The sequence below is a fragment of the Schistocerca nitens genome, chromosome 5, assembly GCF_023898315.1.
Source record: "Schistocerca nitens isolate TAMUIC-IGC-003100 chromosome 5, iqSchNite1.1, whole genome shotgun sequence".
Taxonomy (NCBI): domain Eukaryota; kingdom Metazoa; phylum Arthropoda; class Insecta; order Orthoptera; family Acrididae; genus Schistocerca; species Schistocerca nitens.
Window position 1 is genome coordinate 382650560 of NC_064618.1, and position 21481 is coordinate 382672040.

A 21481-nucleotide genomic window follows, 5' to 3' on the forward strand; every position below is an offset into this window, starting at 1 on the left:
CCTGGATTTTGTTTTAGATATTTTTATTATTTTTTTTTTCCTTTCTGCAATGCTGTAAGAATTAATTTGACATTTACATTTGATTTATTAATATCACATCAATATCCATGTTTGAAAACCATGTGTACGGTATTCTTTAAATACTGTCACAGTTCCCATGGAAATTTTCACTGGTAAGAAATGGGTTTCGATCACTGTTCTTCACTATTTCTACAGACTATGGTTATCAAATATTTTTCTTTTTTTTTGGGGGGGGGGGGGGGAGGGGGAGGGAGAAGGGGATGCAACCTGAGGTTTTCAGTTAGTGTCAAGACTTAAGTTACACTGACAAGACAGGAGATGAAACAAAATAAGTGGCAAGCGTGTAATGTTTTAAATACATCTTCTCAAGAAACCCACTATTTACACAGCTAACAGACACCTGACAATGCATGCATCATTAGCCACACAGTTGCATTACTACATTAAATAATGAAAATGTAATAAGATCTATGGTAAATGAACACTAGATGCTCACTCAAATCAGGTAACAAAATAGTAGTACATGACAATTTGCATATGTGAGGTGAAATTTTTTTGTACATTGAATTAAAATTTAAACAACATTATCAATTGGCTGTTTCAGGAATGTGTTCTAAAAATGAAAAGATAACAGCAACAACAATGACAGTAAACAGCAGGGGATAAGTAAGAACGAAACTTCACGAACCATGAACAAGGTGCTAAAGTAACCATATATGGACAAAGGAAGCACTTTTCAGTGAAGAGTTCTAATAATAAAGTAAAAAAAGATGAAGTATCAAGGGGAAGGACCAAAAGGATACAATACACATGTCAACAGCCTAAACGATATACACCAAATAGAAAACCAATAGAGGGTGCATGTGGTAGAGTGGCAGCAAGAAGTAAAATAGTATGGCAACAGAATAGCAAAGAAAGAGTGAAGTAATGATCCAGAACATAAAACAAAAATTTCTTAGAGATGTGATTGGACTTAAAGAGATTTTCCACTATGCGTATTAGTACCTTAGAAAAGGTACCAATTTGCCTGAATTTTTGTTATATTATCCAATGACATCCCAAGGAGAAAGGAACATACATGATACTTGCAATATTTTCTGTCATCATTCATCTGCACTTTATAGAATAAGTAGCAATGTAAAAACCTCAAACTCCACATTTGTATACAGATACAAATTCTCTAATTTTATTTTATTTTATTTTATTTTATTTTTTTTTTGGGGGGGGGGGGGGGAGTCTTGAATGACAGAAACAATCTACAATTCGTGTTCTTACAACAGCTTGTGTTATGGAAATATGGTTATTTAATGCCAGATTTGACACAATGTCTATATCTGTATCCTGCAAATTACTGGACAGTGTGCAGCAGTCAGTCAGATTTTCCGAATTTACATTTCATCATTCGTGGATGCATCATAGAAAAACAAATGGTATGCTTTGCATCTTTCGTTGTTGCTACATGTAGTTCTCGGACATCAATACTTTGTGCGTGTCCCCTATACTGTGTGACCGAGTGTACTAGTGTTTTCCTTTGAGTTTTTTTTTGTAAGTTGAATGGCCTCAAAATATTTTTGTTAGATGTCATTATTGCAACTGTGCCGAGTCCGAAGCTTTCCTTGCCCATATATCGCTGAGTGTTCAGGTGTTTTGTTTTGAGTTTCCTGTCAAGTTTCTATTCCGAAGGGCATACACAATGGATCAACAAATGTTTCCTGTGTTGAACTGTGCAAAAATAAATAAATAAATAAATAAAATTTAAAAAAATAAAATAATAATAATAATAATAATTGTATGTAGAATGTTTGTTTAAATTCATATGAAAATTTCCCTGTGTGCATGTTCCCAATGATTCAAAGATAAGCATAGCAGTGAAAAATTTTTGAGAGACCAAATCTGCGTTACCAAATGAAGGCACAGAGAACCTAGTGTTTTAAATAAAAATAAATTAGACGATATAGAGAAGGCCTTGGAAAGAAGCCCGAATAAATCTCTGTGCCATTTGGCACTTCAGACTAGCATGTCAGGAGCATCTGCTCATAGAGTTGTGCGCAAAACGAAATTTCAATCATATAAAATAATAGTAGTGTATCAACTGAGGAACTGTTGCTTGACATTGTTATTGCAACTGGCTGTTACAGTCTGTGCAGACTGGGGAAGTTAATCCTCACATGTTTTTTTTTTTTTATCTGACGAAGACAAGCTGCATTTGTCAAGATACATAAATTCTCAGAACAATTGATATTGGAGCTCCAAAAATCCCCACAAATTACATCAACAACTTCTGCATGATGTGAAAACAGGAGTGTGGTGTGCAATGAGTGCAAGAAGAATTACTGGAGCAATCTTTTTCCACGAAACAATACATTCTAACAGGCATGAGAACAATATACAGCTTTTCATGTAGGGCGATGCACGACCAAACATTCCCAATATTTGAAAGACAGCAATACGAAGTGTTTTTGATGATAGTTGACTAGCCTCCTTGTTCTCCAGATCTAAATCCATGTGATTTTTATCTTTGGGGAATGTTAAAAGAGAAGGTGTATGCAACCAATCCCCACATGCTCAAGGAGTTGGAAGATGGTTCAGATACCCATTTCACAGATTTCGGCAGCCAAAATTTGTTGAGTGTTCACTATTGTGTTCAGGAGATGTCAGGCAACTCTTGCCACAGAGGGATATCATTTTGAACACCTATTGTCAATAAAACCACAGAGGGATATCATTTTGAACACCTATTGTCAATAAAGGTAAGCTTAAGTGAATCAGATGGCAACACTGTTTATGCTTAACTCAGGGGAAGCACACGAAGCCGACTACTGGCAGATTAGTGTCTGCATGTCAGGCTCAGTTGGCGCCCATTGTAAGTTGTGGTGGCAGCCGGTGGCCGTGCTGCACGAGCCGCAGACTCCTCCCAAGTGTCTTTTGTGAGACACCCTGTACTTTCATTGAAAAAAGGGAAATTTCTCATATTATTTATTCATTTCCCTTCCGTTATTCTCACCAAATAAGGTGCCCTGATACAGAACATTGAAATGGACACAAATTCAGTAACTGAATCACATGGAAAACTTTTAACTTCAAATAATTCTCCAACAAAATTCATTCCTTCCACCGAAAACTATTTACTTTGTGTTACCTTTTTCGATACAGAATTAGAGCTTATATCAACTGGTGCATCATATTATATTTTGTTACAATGTCATATATTTTATTACAATGGGACTCAGCTGAGAGCCATTGCAGTGAGAACTGAACACTCAAAGTACTTCTGATTCCTACAGCACTTATTGACAAGGAAGAATATAACTGATCAATGGTCTTACAGCACTTCTCATACTTCCGGCTATCATCTACCTACAACAGGAAGGAAAACAATTCTTTCATAATTTCCTTATTACTTCATGTCATCGGAAAAAAAAAAAAACTTGATCCTTCATGCATTGCTCTACATAAACGTTAAAAATTGCAACTGAATGTATACTATAACCTGAAGTAAAGACTAAACTAGGAAGACGCCCACAACACTCTTATCATTAAAACAGCTGCTACAAGCCTAACACCACACTGACAACTTTTTTCCATAATATCAGACAGCAATCTGTTATAACAAACAACGAATTTTAGTCTAACACGCACAGTGGAGGTTGAACAACACTTACAGTAACTGAACAACTTGATTCCACAAACTTTAAGAATACATCATCGTACTGCACTTTAAAAGTGCATGCAATCAAAAATCCATAATTCATACGTGTTGTGCAGAAACATAAGAGATTGCAAGATAGCATATGTCACTATAGTCTGCTACATTAAAGAATAGCTAAACACTGTTTCTAGGCAAAAAAAAAAAAAAAAAAAAAAAAAAAAAAAAAAAAAAAAAAAAAAAAAAAAAAAAATGGGAATTTGAACACAAGCATTATACAGACCTCAAAATTCTCACTTAAAATGCACAATCTCCTTGTTTATCAGCTTTTTTCCTGTACTTATGCACTAGACATCATATTTTTAATGAAAAGTAAATTAATAATAACAGTAATAACAGGAAAATGTTTTGGTATAATGGCATGGTGTAGATTTTCTTCTCCTCCTTTTCAATGTGTGTCTCATGTGGCATCTTCATCCCTAACTTTCTTGTGCTCTTTCTCTTGGTGCCAATGACTTGATGCACTTGAATACACAAAAAGCTTTGAGAACAGTCTCCCTGCAATATTAAGTGAGCTATGATATTGTGAACTCTAACCGTGGCCTTTTTCCCCCTATGGGCACTCTGAAGAACAGAACATGAGTTTCACTGGAATATGATTTTAATACTGTATGAGACAGGAGAAGAGAGTGTACTTAGCAACTGTTAGCATGAAGAATTCAAGCAGGGGGTACAAAAACAGAAATAAAAAGTTAGTCACAAAGGTTTCTACTTTTTGGTATTTTTAAGGTATTTACTAACTCTGTAGAAAGAGAAGACAGAAAATGACAAAATACAAAAGGAAGATTTGGTGGAAAGAAGACACACTCCGTATCTTGAACCAGGAAAGATGCAGCTTGGTGCAAATGAGTTTTAAGTAACTACGGAGTAGAAACTAACATACAGTTTCCTGAAGTAACAATTGTAAGTTGACAGTGAAATTTTAAGAAATAAAGAAAAGGATGTGGGAAGGAGAGAGATTTCCCATACAGATCCACAGGTTTCACATATTAAATAAGTATACAATGAGCAGCACAATTAAATCCAAAATAAAGGTCAACAGAAACAAAAGAAGACAAGGAATTTAAGGCATCATTTTACACACAGGTCAATGAATGTAAAATGTGTCAGAATCAAGAACAAATTATCAAAAGTGCAAGTGGGCTGTGACTAACAGCTCTTGAAATTAATCTATTTTCGGCAAAAATACAATTAATTATAGACTTACTGCATACAAATTCAATTCCCATCTTGTCAATTAATTTATTTCCATGACTGCCACAGGGTTGATTGTTGGAATTCTTTCTTTGAAAGGCAAACACCTGATTTCTTTCCTCAATCTTATCCAATATGAATTAGTGTTGCGTGACCTCATCAATACCAGGAACAACTTTGTTTTCACTACCTCTCTAACAATGATGATCAATAAAGCACTAACAGCTTTCATAGTATGTCACAACTGTTGTTTCTTTGAAAGGAGGAAAAAAATTGCAACATATATATCATTCATAAATAACAGTGTATTTAAGTTTCCTTGGATTGTTTAGTTTTCACCATCTTTCAAAACGAAAGAAGAATCTTTCCAAATGTGATAGTTGCAACTCGCACCCACTGTATAAAATTAGCATTTAATTTTAAATGTTTTGTTGAAAGTTCTCAGTCTTCTAATTATCCTGACATTGCAGTTTCATATTGAATAAGAAAAAGTCTGTACCTTCTATGATCAAGTACCCACATTTGCCTGATTAACTATTTCAATACTGGATCAATATTTCTGAAAGCAGTCATAATCTAAACAGAATACAAACTGACTGCAGGAAGACAAATGCTTCCTCACCTAAATTTTTGTTTGACACTCTTAAGACCAGGAACAACTGAATCATAAACATTACAAAACAATGGTGATGACTAATCAGTTTGTTCATTCTGTTTCACGGTGCATGCAAATAACTAACATGTGTGCGTGATTTTATTTTACAGTCAGCATAAACAAGACTTACAGGATAACAACAAGACCTTCAATAATAAAATAGAAAAGAGAAGCAGAAAGATTGGCAGTTGTATTCATAACACATTCTAGGGTACATCATAGTGCTCAACTAGTAGTTAGATCAAATATGTATATCAGTATATCAATTTTACAAATGCAAATTAAACAGATGACACCACAGGCCAAATCTAAGAAGAAATTTAAGTCCCTACAATCTGTTGCTGAAGTGCCCTTTCTTTTTACCTAACAAGTGCACAAGTTAAAACATGAAACTGGTTGTGAAACTGAAAGGTTAACGGGAAATACAAACAATAGGTGTTAGCCCAATACCACGTGATGATAAATCAAACCTTGAGCTAAATACTGGTATGGGTTACATAACATGTCAACTCTCAAGACATTTTGGGAAATGTCAACATGCCACAGTTTTTCTTTTGTTCTTTTTTTACCCACCTTCACTGCAGTCAAAACTGTCTTCAATATCCATGGTTTAACAGTCTGCTATGGAAGATAGTGAAACAAACAAAAGAAAACAAAACTAATGATCAAAATCACAAATTACACTAAAAGTTCTCAATTATGGGGACTGTTTCCCAACAGAAGTAACCATTAAGACAGAATGTTGAGTGACGGACAGTATGTAATAAAGAGCTTTCATTCTGATGTAGAGCAGTGAGGAAGTTTCACAAGTACAATTGAACTTCTGGCAGTATTATTGCAGGATTAGGAAGGTAAGTGGAGAGAGAGAGAGAGAGAGAGAGAGAGAGAGAGAGAGAGAGAGAGAGAGAGAGAGAGACTGAGTAGGATCAGACTGTAAAACAACTTCACTGCTCCAAGCAAGAACAAAAGTTTAAAAGTTAAGGAGTAATTACTTTTAAGTTTTCTCAACATGGTTAATGGCATGCTTGCAGGAGTTCTGTCGAGTTGTTGTTTCTATTTTATGTACAATACTTCTACGAATAAAGCAGCCATCATCTTCAGGTGCTGTGAGTTTTGCTGTTAAGTGTACTTGCTGCTTGGACTCCAACAAGCCTGTGAACAATTGTTGCCCCTTCATGATTATTTATAGTCGAGTTCAGTTACCAATACCCACTAATCCCTTTTATTCAATTTATTAAGATGTCATTGGCCATCATATCCACCAGATCTGAGAAATGCTGGATGGGAGAATCCGCATTTCATGGAATATAAGCGTGCACTCTGAAAAACAAAAGAGCATCAAAGGGCACAGTGGCAACATCGGGAATCGTACTACTCAGCTATAAACAATGGTGCAAGACCAACAATAGCTCACATTGTGATTGGAGCCCACACAGCAAGCACGTCAGCAAAACTCGTGGCACCTGAAGATGATGGCTGGTTTGGTCATCGAAATATTGTGCGTACAATAGAAATAACAAAATTCAGACCCAGAAACACAACTTTAAATAACTACTTCTTTTTTATGTACTTCTCATTTGCTCATACCTTCATCTTTTCTTCTTTTTTAAAAAAATTCCTTATCACATTTACGTCTGTCAACCATTATTTTCATCTGTATTATAACGAAATTAAAACATTTTGCCATTATCTAATATAGTGTTCCCTCTACAACAATAATACAAATAATAATAATAACAATAATAATGTAACAAATAATAATAATAATAGTAAAGTAATTGAAACCACACTTAAAATAGAAAAACGAATGTTTGGAAGAACAGTATATCGGAAACTGATCACTAGTGTCTCATGTCGCAACGTAATGAAGGATCAATTCTGGAAAAATAATATGCTATGATATTTAAAAAGGCCTTACGTTCCTTATTATCTTCCACATAGTGAAAACAAAACTTGACAGTAAAGAGCCAAAATGTGTAAAAAAACTGTATCTCTCATAATTAATGATGTCAAACAGATGCAGCAATCCGTGTTATTTCGCATTTGTAATAAGCAGATAAATCCCATGCTTCTAATGAATGGCATCTTCAGTGTGTGTGTGTGTGTGTGTGTGTGTGTGTGTGTGTGTGTGTGTGTGTGGGCGGGCGCGCGCGCGCGCGTAAGCGCGCACACACATTCGCATGGAAGACAAGCAGCCACATGCATACTTGAAATGGGAACTGCAAGGGTGACCTATCAACACAAGCTTCAGCAATTCGACTTCCTAATGGTCAAATTTGTTACCACAGAAGACAGATTACAACACTGTTTCAACACTGTGTTCACATAATTATACTCATCTCATGATCTGTACCAATTTCTATAGAAGCTGGAGTCAAAAATAATGTCTGCCATCAACTGCACATTCTTGTCACTTGTGGATGAGTTACAGCTGTCATATGCGGTTCAGTAAAAATGGTGCTTGCAATTACTGTTCTGATATAAATTTCAAGTTTGCTTGCATTTTCAAACAGTTCTTCATGAAGGGACCAACATAGGCTTCAAAATTAATAACAGAACACATTAAAAATAAAATAAAGTAGCAAAACTTTCACATGATGGAAAAATTCTTCTCAAAGACATCACTTATGCCCAGATGGAAGTGCATATGATTGCAGCAATAGCTGAAATAGGGGCTAGTGTTTATAGTGAGGCAAATTGTTCTTGTGTTCAGATAACTAACAGCTTCTTAAAAATACATATATTGACTACATCATACTCTTTTGAAGAATAAACAGTTGCACTAAAAATGACTCACGAATGACAATAATTTCTCTATGCAACATGATGATCATTTTTCTTAGAAACATTCCTGAATTCATGATAATGATCTTAATTTAATTAATATTTTGAGACTCAAAATCTACATACAATAAGTTAAATATAATAAGATGTAATGTAATCAGAAGCTTCATTCCTTTGATAGTTTATAATTACTAAAAAAAGTTAAATTATTCTGCCCCTCACACACTCCTTTTTCTGTAATTCATGATATAAGTATGTTATAAATTAGCTATACACACATCACGTATTATTACGTCGAATAAGTGATTCATGTTACCAAAAATACTTGTTTAACATACAATAGAAGTTCATGTTCATCTGGTAAATATCTGTGCCAATATAAAGTATTCAGCCTATTAAGTGAATCAAACAATGGAAACTCCAGGTACGAATATCAACAATATAGGAAAAGATAGACTGCTACTTACCGTAAAGAAGATGCATTAAGTTACAGGCAGGCACGAAAAATACACTCACATATAGCTTTTGGCCACAGCATTTGTCAGTAAAGAGACACATACATGCAACATTCACACATAAACACAAGCAAGCACAACTCACGCATACACGACTGCCAACTCATACACGACTGCCAACTCCAGCATCTCAGGCTATATGTGAGTGTCTTTTAATCATGCCTGCCTGTAACTTGATGCATCTTCCTTACGGCAAGTAGCAATCTATCTTTCCCTACATTGTCAACCCATTAAGTGAGGTAATAACAGAATTAAACATTTTTTTCTGGTGAAAAAAGGACAACCATAACATATGTGTGTGTCTTATTGGCACTATGTAAGTAAGTTACCACACCAAATTATGCATTATAAGTAATTTTGATCACTAAGCAGTACACTAGACTACTATTCAGCAGTCATAATGATGACAGTTCTTTGGAGATCTTCATACCTCCTGTTAATTTTTTTAGTTTGTGGCTTGCTTAATATATAGATTGGACAACATCGGGGATATGTTACAAACCTGTCTCACTTCATTCTCAATTACGGTTTCCCTTTGATGTTGTTCAGTTCGTATAGATGTAGTTTGGTTTCTGTACAAGTTGTAAACAACCTTTCGATCCTTGTATTTTATCCCTGCTATCTTCAGAATTTCAAAGACTGCATTCCAGTCAACACTGTTAAAAGCTTTCCCATTTCTATAACTACTACAAACATAGGTTTGCCTTTCTTTAACCCATCTTCTAAGACAATCCTTGGGGGTCAGTATCATCTTGCACGTTGCTACATTCTTCTAAACACTATTTGGTCTTCCCCGAGTTCAGCTTCTAACTGTATCTCCATTCTCGTGTAAATAATATGTGTCAGTATTTTGCAAGCATTACTTATTAAACTACCCGTTCAGTAATATTCACACCTGCTTTGTTTGGAATTGGAATTATTACAGTCTTCTTGAAGTCTGAACGTATTTCACCTGTCTTGTATATCTTGTGTCACATGGACTAATTTTGTCACAACTGGCCCCCTAAAGGATTCAGCAGTTGCAAGGGAATGTAATCCATTCCAGAAGCCTTGTTTCAACATATGTCTTTAGAGTTCTATCAAATTATTCTCGCAGGATCATACCTGGCAATTCATCTTCAGCTACTTCCTCTTCCATTTCTATAATATCATCTTCAAGTTCATTTACCTTGTACACCCCTTCTACATACTCCTTCCATCTTTTAGCTTTCCCTTCTTTGCTCAGTACCAGCATGCCATCTGAGCTCTTGATATTGGTACAGCTGCTTCTCTTTTTTTTTTTTTTTTTTTAATGTCCTCCTAATTTTTGTACGAGCAGCATCTATATTTCCCCTAGTTATGCGTGTTTCTTGTTAAGGCATTCCTGCTTTGCCATTTTGCACTTCACATCAACCTCCATTTTTAGATGTCTGTATTCTCTTTTGCACGCCTCATCTGCCTCATTTTTGTATTAGTTAATTACATTCAATGTAGCATGCACTAAAAGGATTTCTACTCATTTTATATTTTTGCGTATTTGATCCTCTACTGTCTGCCTATTTCATCTTTCAAGGCTATCCTTTGTATCTTCTATTGCTGTACTTACTCCTGTTTCAGTCAGTCATCGCTTAATGCTCTCTTTGAAACTCTTACCTATCTCTCATACCTTCATGGAAGGCGCCATAATGGCTGTAAAATATGTAAATTCCATCCCCGACTGATTGTGCAACCATATCGGCAGCATATTGGCGAGGCATTCATCTTCATGGACAACAATTCGCTCCCCCATTGTGCACATCTTGTGAATGACTTCCTTCAGGACCAGAGTGGCCAGCATGTTCTCCACACATGAACCCTATCAAACTTGCCTGGTATAGATTGAAAAGTGCCGTTTACAGACGACGTGACCCAGCAACCACTCTGAGGGATCTACGCCGAATCGCCATTGAGGAGTGCGACAATCTGGACCAACAGTCTCCTGATGAACTTGTGGATAGTGTACCATGACAAACACAGGCATGCGTCAATGCAAGAGGGTGTGCTACTGGGTATTAGAGGTACCGGTGCGTACAGCAATACGGACCACCACCTCTGACGGTCTCACTGTATGGTAGTACAACATGCAATGTGTGGTTTTCATGAGCAATAAAAACAGTGGAAATGATGTTTATGTTGATGTCTATTCCAATTTTCTGTACAGGTTCCGAAACTCTTGGAACCGGGGTGATGCAAAACTTTTTTTGATGAGTGTATTTTACCCAAAAGGATGCCACCATCATTTAACCTTAAAGTATTGCAGCATGCCCTTGGAAAATAACAGCTTTAGTTTCTGACTGCTTTCAGTCATTCACATTACCAGTGTAACATTGCTTTTTCGTGTGTGTGTGTGTGTGTGTGTGTGTGTGTGTGTGTGTGTGTGTGTGTGTGTGTGAGAGAGAGAGAGAGAGAGAGAGAGAGAGAGAGAGGGAGGAGGAGATTAGTGTTTAACGTCCCGGCGACAACGAGGTCATTAGAGACGGAGCGCAAGCTCGGGTGAGGGAAGAATAGGGAAGGAAATCGGCCGTGCCCTTTCAAAGGAACCATCCCGGCATTTGCCTGAAGCGATTTAGGGAAATCACGGAAAACCTAAATCAGGATGGCCGGAGACGGGATTGAACCGTCGTCCTCCCGAATGCGAGTCCAGAGAGAGAGAGAGAGAGAGAGAGATCACTGACAGCCACAAACACTGATCTTCAGGACTGCAAAAATTAGTTAACTGCATGGTGAGAGCTTAGGCAGCCCACCCAGATGCTGCCAAGAACCTACCATTTTACAGGACAGAATATGCCTAGATACCAAGCTGCACAGATGCAGAAAATTAAGAAGACACATTAGCTGGATTTTTTTTTTTTCATTTTTTCACTTTTTAACTTTATTTTGATGCTGACTGGGTCAATCAGAGCTCTACTTTAATCAAAGAGGCACATAATGAGATACTCAAATCAACAGATCTTTTTGTCACTGGAGGCTATGTGCACCCTTCTTCAAGTGAACATAATTCAGCACCGAAAGTAAACTCATTAGGGAATGATAAATTATCTAACGGTAAGTTGTACTTCCTGCACAATACACCTGCTGTTGGAAGGACTCAGCTTCTGAAAAATTTCAGTGCTGTCTTATTAGCACTGAGTCTCAGTCATTTACGCTTGTCTAAACAAGCAAAAAAAGTTATGTATTCTGATGTGGGGGTCGAAAATTTGAGCAGAAAAACACTATTTACCATAGACAAAATTTAGTCTGGACTACACATTCTCTCTCTCAAATACTCTACTCTCACTTCTGCAGCAAATTTGAACTGTGTTGGAACATCTTAGTATTTACAAGGTTAGAAACTGAAATATTTTGCTGTCTATCTAGATTTACCAGAGTCTCATTTTAAGCATCATAATTCCGTTTCCTATGGGTGCATACAGCCATTTCAAAGACTATTATGTATGTTTTGTTGGGTATTTAATAGCCTGTGAACTTGTAATAGCTGTAACAGTGTCTCTGTAGTTGCTGCAGTACAATAACTTGACTTTTTTATTCATGTGGCAAATAACTGTGTAACTATCAACTTCATTTGAGCTTCAACTTGTTGGAATGTCTACATTATTTTGCCTGTACAGCCAATTTGGATTACTGATTCATGCACAAAATGTTCCTGTAACTTTTTAACTGTTGTTGTTGCTGCTGTTGCTGTGGTCTTCAGTCCAGAGACTGGGATGATGCAGCTCTCCATGCTACTCTATCCTGTACAAGCCTCTTCCGTCTCCGAATAACTACCACAACCTACATCCTTCTGAATCTGCTTAGTGTATTCATCTCTTGGTCTCCCTCAATGATTTTTACCCTGCACGCTTCCCTCTTGATACATCAGAACATGTCCTACCAAACAATCCCTTCTTATAGTAGTTAAGATGTGCCACAAATACCTCTTCTCCCCAATTCTATTCAGTACCTCCTAATTAGTTATGCGATCTGCCCATCTGATCTTCAGTATTCTTCTATTCTCCTCTTGTCTATACCGTTTATTGTCCATGTTTCACTAACATACAAGACTACACCCCACACAAATGTTTTGAGGAAAGACTTCCTGACACTTAAATCTATACCCAATGTGAACAAATTTCTCTTCTTGGGAAATTCTTTCTTTTCAAAAGCCAGTTGACATTTTATATCCTCTGCACTTCGACCCTCATCAGTTACATTGCTCGCCAAATAGCAAAACTCTTCTACTACTTTGTGTGTCACATTTCCTAATCCAATTTCCTCATCATCACCTGATTTAATTCAACTACATTCCACTAACCTCATTTTATTTTTGTTGATGTTCATCTTATATCATCCTTTCAAGACACTGTCCATTCCGTTAAGCTGCTCTTTCAGATCCTTTGCTGTCTCTGGCAGCATGACAATGTTGTCGGCAAACCTCAAATTTTTTATTTCTTCTCCATGGATTTTAATTCCTACTCCAAATTTTTCTTTGGTTTCCTTTATTGCTTGTTAAATGTACAGATTGAATAATATTGGGGATAAGCTACAACCCTGTCTCACTCCCTTCTCAATCACTGCTTCCCTTTCATGCCCCTCGACTCGTATAACTGCCATCTGGTTTCTGTACAAATTGTAAATAGCCTTTCACTCCCTGCATTTTACACCTACCATCTTCAAAATTTGAAAGGGAGCACTCCAGTCATTGTCAGAAGCTTTTTCTACGTCCACAAATGCTAGAAACGTAGGTTTGCTTTTTCTTAACCTATCTTCTACGGTAAGTCATAGGGTCGCATGTTCCAATATTTCTATAGAAACCAAACTGGTCTTCCCTGAGGTCAGCTTCTACCAGTTTTTCCATTAATCATTAAAGCATTTGTGTTAGTATTCTGCAACCATAACTTATTAAACTGATAGTTCGGTAATTTTCACACCTGTCAACACCTGCTTTCAAATGGTTCAAATGGCTCTGAGCACTATGGGACTTAACATCTGAGGTCACTAGTCCCCTAGAACTTAGAACTACTTAAACCTAACTAACCTAAGGACATTACACACATCCATGCCCAAGGCAGGATTCGAACCCGCGAGCGTAGCAGTCACGCAGTTCTGGACTGAACTGCCTAGAATCGCTTGGCCACTACGGCCAGCATTCAACACGTGCTTTCTTAGGGATTGGAATTAGTATATTCTTCTTGAAGTCTGAAAGTATTTCGCCTGTCTCATACATCTTGCTTACCAGATGAAAGAGTTTTGTCATGGCTGACTCTCCCAAGGCTACCAGTAGTTCTAATGGAATATTGTCTACTCCTGGGGCCTTGTTTTCTTTCAGTGCTTCTCCACACAGTATCATGTATGTCATTTCACCTTCATCTCCATCCTCTTCAATTTCCATAATATTGCCCTCAAGTACATGGCCCTTTTATATACCCTCTATAGACTCCTTCCACCTTTCTGCTTTCCCTTCTTTGCTTAGGACTGGTTTTCCATCTGAGCTCTTGATATTCATTCTTTTCTTCAAAGGTCTCTTTAATTTTCCTGTTGGCAGTGTCTGTCTTGCCCTGGTGATATATGCTTCTATATCCTTACATTCATCCTCTACCTATCCCTGCTTAGCCATTTTGCATTTCCTGTTGATCCCATTTTTGAGAATTTTGTATTCCTTTTCGTCTGCTTCATTTACCGCATTTTTATATTTTCTCCTTTCATCAATTAAATTCGATCTCCCTTCTGTTACCCACGGATTTCTACTAGCCCTCACCTTCGTACCTACTTCATCCTCTGCTGACTTCACTACTTCATCTCTCAAAGCTATCCATTCTTCTTCTACTGTATTTCTTTCCCCTGTTCTTGTCAACCATTCCCCAATGTTCTCCCTGAAACTCTCTACAACCTCTGGTTCTTTCAGTTTATCCAGGTCCCACCTCCTTAAATGACTACCTTTTTGCAGTTTCTTTAGTTTTAATCTACAGTTCATAACTAATAAATTATGGCCAGAGTCCGTATCTGGCCCTGGAAATGTCTTACAGTTATATAATCTATCTGAAAATTTCCAGTGTCTCCAGGCCACCTCCATAAATACAATCTTCTTTGATCATTCTTAAACCAAGTGTTAGCCATGATAAAGTTATGCTCTGTGCAAAATTCTACCAGGCAGCATCCTCTTTCATTCCTTACCCCCAGTACATATTTAACTACTATTTTTCCTTCTCTTCCTTTTCCTACTATCAAATTCCATTTATAATTTCTTTTATCGCATCATACATTTCTTCAATTTCTTCAACATCTGCAAAGCTAGTTGGTTTATTGCTGTGGTGGGTGTGGGCTCCATGTCTATCTTTGCTATAATACTGCACTCAATATGCTGTTCACGGTAGGTTACTGCATCCCAATTTTTTTTATTCATTATTAAATCTACTCCTGCATTTACTGTTATTTGATTTTGTATGTATAACCCTGCATTCACCTAACCAGAAGTCTTGTTCCTCCTGCCACAAAACATCACAAATTCCCTCTACATCTAACTTTAACATATACATTTACCTTTTTAAATTTTTTAACCTACCTGCACCATTAAAGGATCCAACATTCCACACTCCAATCCTTAGAATGCCAATTTTGTTTCTCCTGATAACAAAACCCTCCTGAGTAGTCCCCACACGGAGATCCGAATGGGAGACTATTTTAACTCTGGAATATTTTACCCAAGAGGATGCCATCATCTTTTAACCATACAGTAAAGCTGTATGCCCTCGGGAAAAATTACGGCTGTAGTTTCCCCTTGCTTTCAGCCGTTCACAGTACCAGTACAGCAAGGCCGTTTTGGTTGATGTTACAAGGCCACATCAGTCAAACCCCCCCCCCCCCAGACTGTTGCCTCTGCAACTACTGAAAAGGCTGCTGCCCCTCTTCAGGAACCACACATTTGTCCAGCCTCTCAACAGATACCACTCAGTTGTGGTACAGCTAACTGTTTAGCTGAGGCATGCGAGCCTCCCCACCAACAGCAAGGTCCATGGGTCATTGGGGGGGGGGGACTTTAAATATCGAACTATTTTTTTACACTGCAGTAAAAGTTTGTCAAATATACATGTGTTTTTTTTTTTAATTTACTGAATTATTTTGCACAGTTTTTCATAAGCTTGTTGAAAATAGTCACCAAAGTAGAAAAAAAGAAGCGAGTGAAAGATATTCTATAGCATGTATCTACTGATACTTCAACAATGTAACAGACAACTTGCAATAATGATCAATAAAACAATTACATACAACTGTGATGTTTTAACATAGGTGTAACTAAAAACATACAATTTTTTGTCAACTCAGCTTGCAATAAGGCAACTTACATTATCACACAAGTTTAGAATCAGGGAATGGTAAAGCAAGAAGTAACATATTTGACAATATCAACTGAGCGCAATTGTTAGGACAGGCATGGCATTTTGCGTTTTTTAGTTAAGTTGAAAGATATAACACAGATATAACATCCCACTTATTTCCTTTTATTTTAAAATACTTAACATACCTCTGATCCCATGCTTGTTGTGAACAAGGCCGCCAATTGGTTTGAGCAACTGTTTGATTATCCAGTTTAATGACTGCCATGATTTCATCTGAAACGTGATGTAATATTATTTATCGGGTAATATTATTTCACTGAGCGGTTAGGACATAACACAGTACACTAGCACAGAAATTTGTATGAAATGCTTAAAAATTAGATCAAACTTGTATGATTAGATTAGATTAGATTAGATTTACTTTCATTCCAATTGATCCGTAGTGAGGAGGTCCTCCAGAATGTGGAACATGTCAGAAAAACAACAATACATGACAAATATTTACAACTGAAACAAATAAGCTAATGTACCATTCCACAGGTCCCAATTGGAATGATCATCATTTTTTAATGAACACTATATGAAATAGTCATTTTACAAATACTAATGCACTGAATTTAAAATTAAAAAGTTTATTTATTTATTTATAAGGTAATAAACATGTAATACAACTACTATAATACTTATTTACAATGAACACATTACTGCACTGAAATGGTGCAGAAGTTATAAAAACAAAGATGATGTAACTTACCAAACGAAAGCGTTGGCATGTTGATAGACACACAAACAAACACAAACACACACACAAAATTCAAGCTTTCGCAACCAACAGTTGCTTCGTCAGGAAACAGGGAAGGAGAGGGAAAGACGAAAGGATGTGGGTTTTAAGGGAGAGGGTAGGGAGTCATTCCAATCCCGAGAGCGGAAAGACTTACCTTAGGGGGATAAAAGGACAGGTATACACGCGTGCACACACACACATATCCATCCGCACATATACAGACACAAGCAGACATTTGTAAAGGCAAAGAGTTTGGGCAGAGATGTCAGTCGAGGCAGAAGTACAGAGGCAAAGATGTTGTCGAATGACAGGTGAGGTATAAGCGGCGGCAACTTGAAATTAGCGGAGGTTGAGGCCTGGTGCGTAACGGGAAGAGAGGATATACTGAAGGGCAAGTTCCTATCTCCAGAGTTCTGGCAGGGTGGTGTTAGCGGGAAGTATCCAGATAACCCAGACGGTATAACACTGTGCCAAGATGTGCTGGCCGTGCACCAAGGCATGTTTAGCCACAGGGTGATCCTTATTACCAACAAACAGTGTCTGCCTGTGTCCATTCATGCGAATGGCCTGTTTGTTGCTGGTCATTCCCACATAGAAAGCTTCAGAGTGTAGGCAGGTCAGTTGGTAAATCACGTGGGTGCTTTCACACGTGGGTCTGCCTTCGATCGTGTACGCCTTCCGGGTTACAGGACTGAAGTAGGTGGTGGTGGGAGGGTGCATGGGACAGGTTTTACACCGGGGGCGGTTACAAGGGTAGGAGCCAGAGGGTAGGAAAGGTGGTTTGGGGATTTCATAGGGATGAACCAAGATGATACGAAGGTTAGGTGGATGGCGGAAAGACACTGTTGGTGGAGTGGGGAGGATTTCATGAAGGATGGATCTCATTTCAGGGCAGGATCTGAGATGGTCGTATCCCTGCTGGAGAGCCACATTCAGAGTCTGATCCAGTCCTGGAAAGTATCCTGTCACAAGTAGGGCAGTTTTGTGGTTCTTCTGTGGGAGGTTCTGGGTTTGAGGGGATGAGGAAGTGGCTCTGGTAATTTGCTTCTGTACCAGGTCGGGAGGATAGTTGCGGGATGCGAAAGCTGTTTTCAGGTTGTTGGTGTAATGGTTCAGGGATTCCGGACTGGAGCGGATTCGTTTGCCACGAAGACCTAGGCTGTAGGGAAGGGACTGTTTGATGTGGAATGGGTGGCAGCTGTCATAATGGAGGTACTGCTCCTTGTTGGTTGGTTTGATGTGGACGGACGTGTGAAGCTGGCCATTGGACAGATGGAGGTCGACGTCAAGGAAAGTGGCGTGGGATTTGGAATAGGACCAGGTGAATCTGATGGAACCAAAGGAGTTGAGGTTGGAGAGGAAATTCTGGAGTTCTTCTTCACTGTGAGTCCAGATCATGAAGATGTCATCAATAAATCTGTACCAAACTTTGGGTTGGCAGGCCTGGGTAACCAAGAAGGCTTCCTCTAAGCGACCCATAAATAGGTTGGCGTACGAGGGGGCCATCCAGGTACCCATGGCTGTTCCCTTTAATTGTTGGTATGTCTGGCCTTCAAAAGTAAAGAAGTTGTGAGACAGCTAATGAGGAAAGAGGGTAGGGTGGCAGGTGATTGGCGTGAAAGGAAGTGCTCCATCACAGCGAGGCTCTGGACAAGCGGAATATTAGTGTATAAGGAAGTGGCATCGATGGTTACAAGGATGGTTTCCGGGGGTAACAGATTGGGTAAGGATTCCAGGCATTCGAGAACGTGGTTGGTGTCTTTGATGAAGGATGGGAGACTGCATGTAATGGGTTGAAGGTGTTGATCTACGTAGCCAGAGATACGTTCTGTGGGGGCTTGGTAACCAGCTACAATGGGGCGGCCGGGATGATTGGGTTTGTGAATTTTAGGAAGAAGGTAGGGGTGCGGGGTGTCGGTGGGGTCAGGAGGTTGATGGAGTCAGGTGAAAGGTTTTGTAGGAGGTCTAAGGTTCTGAGGATTCCTTCAAGCTCCACCTGGACATCAGGAATGGGATTACCTTGGCAAACTTTGTATGTGGTGTTGTCTGAAAGCTGACGCAGTCCCTCAGGATTGAGAGGCAAGGCTGGAAGTGAGAAATTCCTGGAAGGTTTGGAGAGGGTGATTTTGAGGAAGAGGAGGTGGGTCCTGCTGTGACAGAGGACGGAACTGTTCCAGGCAGGGTTCAATTAGGATAGTGTCTTGGGGAGTTGGATCATTAGGAGCAGGATTAGGATTATTTTTCTTTGTGGCAAAGTGATATTTCCAGCAGAGAGTAAGAGTGTAGGACAGTAAATCTTTGACGAGGGCTGTTTGGTTGAATCTGGGAGTAGGGCTGAAGGTCAGGCCTTTGGATAGGACAGAGGTTTCGGATTGGGAGAGAGGTTTGGAGGAAAGGTTAACTACTGAATTGGGGTGTTGTGGTTCCAGATTGTGTTGACTAGAATTTTGAGGTTTCGGGGGGAGTGGAGCTGGAAGTGGGAGACTGAGTAGATGGGAGAGACTGGGTCTGTGTGGAATGAGAGGAGGTTGAGGTTTGTTGGAAAGGTTCTGAACGGTGAGCGATTTGCCTTTCCGGAGGTGGGAAACCAGGAGATTGGATAGTTTTTTGAGGTGGAGGGTGGCATGCTGTTCTAATTTGCGGTTGGCCTGTAGGAGGATGCTCTGAACAGCCAGTGTGGATGTGGGAGGGGAAAGATTGAGGACTTTTATTAAGGATAGGAGTTGACGGGTGTGTTCATTGGCTGAGTTGATGTGGAGGTGAAGGATTAGGTGGGTGAGGGCAATGGATTGTTCAGTTTGGAATGGGGGTAATGCCAAATGTTAGACAAGCCTGAGAAAATAAAATATGGGAGCATAATCTGGCTAGGGCGAAAGCATGTTTGCGGAGGGAATGTAAATAAAACTTAATGGGGTCATTGTGGGGATGTTGTGAGGGTGACACGGTATTAGAAGGTGGAAAGTGTAACATGAGGCTGAAATGAAAATAAAAATAAAAATATATGGGGAGAGATAAAGGTGAACTAGAAAGCAACTGGAGATCTGGTGTGAAAAAAGTCGAAAAAGTGTTGGTTAAAGATGAGCTATGTTGATCCTGTGGTGAATTTGGGTTGGTAACCAACAATGTGCAAAAAGGTTAGGTGGTTGTGTTGTCGCCAAAACACGTTAAAGGGTGGAGAAATTTGGGAAAATTTCGAAAAAACTGCGTGTAATGTATTAAAAGGCGTGGTTTTGTGGTGGCAGATCATGAAAATGAGGCTCACAATTGTCTGACGAAGAAATAATGACATAAAAACCTGTGGGAAGCGTCAAAAAATGATCAGTGGTGTGGGAAAAACGGAAATGGAAATAAAGCGAAAGTTGTTAGAACTAGCCGAAATGGTTGTTTAATAGGTGAAGGGAACTGTCTGTGAACTGGAAATGGTAGATTTTATAGCAGCGGTAGTGTTGAATGCGGAAAAAAAAAAAATTGTGGTTATGGTTTGGAAGTGGGTTACGTATTATTGAGTATATATAGGCAGGATAAAATTGTATGGTAGATTACGGTAAAAAGGAGAAGGTGAATACAAAGTGAAACTACTTGCAAAACAGAAAGAGAAAGTAAGATGACAGAAAAGATTTCGAAATGCAACAGTGACAATAACAAACGTAATTGTTGGGTTCAAATTGATGATATGAATATAGACACATACACACAAAAATCAGTTGGTTTTACTGAGGAATTCATCAATGGAGTAGAAGGAGTTGGCCACGAATAAATCCTTTAGGCTTCTCTTAAAGTGAATTTCATTGGTTGTTAAGCTTTTTATGGCTGCTGGCAAGTTATTGAAGATGTGTGTTCCTGAATAATGCACACCTTTTTGTACAAGACTAAGTGACTTTAAATCCTTGTGTAGATTATTCTTATTTCTAGTATTGATTCCATGAATTGAGCTGTTGGTTTCAAAAAGTGATATATTTTTAATGACAAATTTTATTAAGGAATAAATATATTGGGAAGCAGTAGTTAGTATCCCTAGTTCCCTAAACAGGCTTCTGCATGATGTTCTCGAGTTCACACCACATATAACTCTTACTGCACGTTTTTGTGCCCGGAAAACTTTAGCTTGGCTTGATGAATTACCCCAAAAAAATAATCCCATATGTTGTTGTTGTTGTTGTTGTGGTCTTCAGTCCTGAGACTGGTTTGGTGCAGCTCTCCATGCTACTCTATCCAGTGCAAGCTTCTTCATCTTCCAGTACCTACTGCAGCCTACATCCGTATGACATGGAATGAAATTAAGCATAGTATGCCAGCTTTTTCATTTTTATATCCCGTACGTCTGACAAAATTTGCATTGCAAACAGAGATTTGTTAAGACGCTTCAGCAGTTCTGTGATGTACTCCTCCCAGTTGAATTTATTATCTAGCTGTAATCCCAAGAATTTAACACTGTCCACTTCTTCTATTTTCTTGTCATTGTATGTTACACATATACTCGTAGGACACCCC

At 38.5% G+C, this 21481-nt stretch overlaps 1 protein-coding gene across 3 annotated transcripts in view; it reads right to left on the reverse strand.

The window, feature by feature from the left end:
- Nucleotides 1–21481, reverse strand: part of LOC126259308 (serine/threonine-protein kinase N) — a 350492-nt gene that overhangs the window by 84136 nt on the left and 244875 nt on the right. For all 3 annotated transcript variants that reach the window (XM_049955981.1, XM_049955982.1, XM_049955980.1), the window contains exon 8: nt 16392–16479. In XM_049955981.1, the coding sequence (XP_049811938.1) occupies nt 16392–16479 (88 nt within the window). The remainder of the gene's footprint in view (nt 1–16391; nt 16480–21481) is intronic.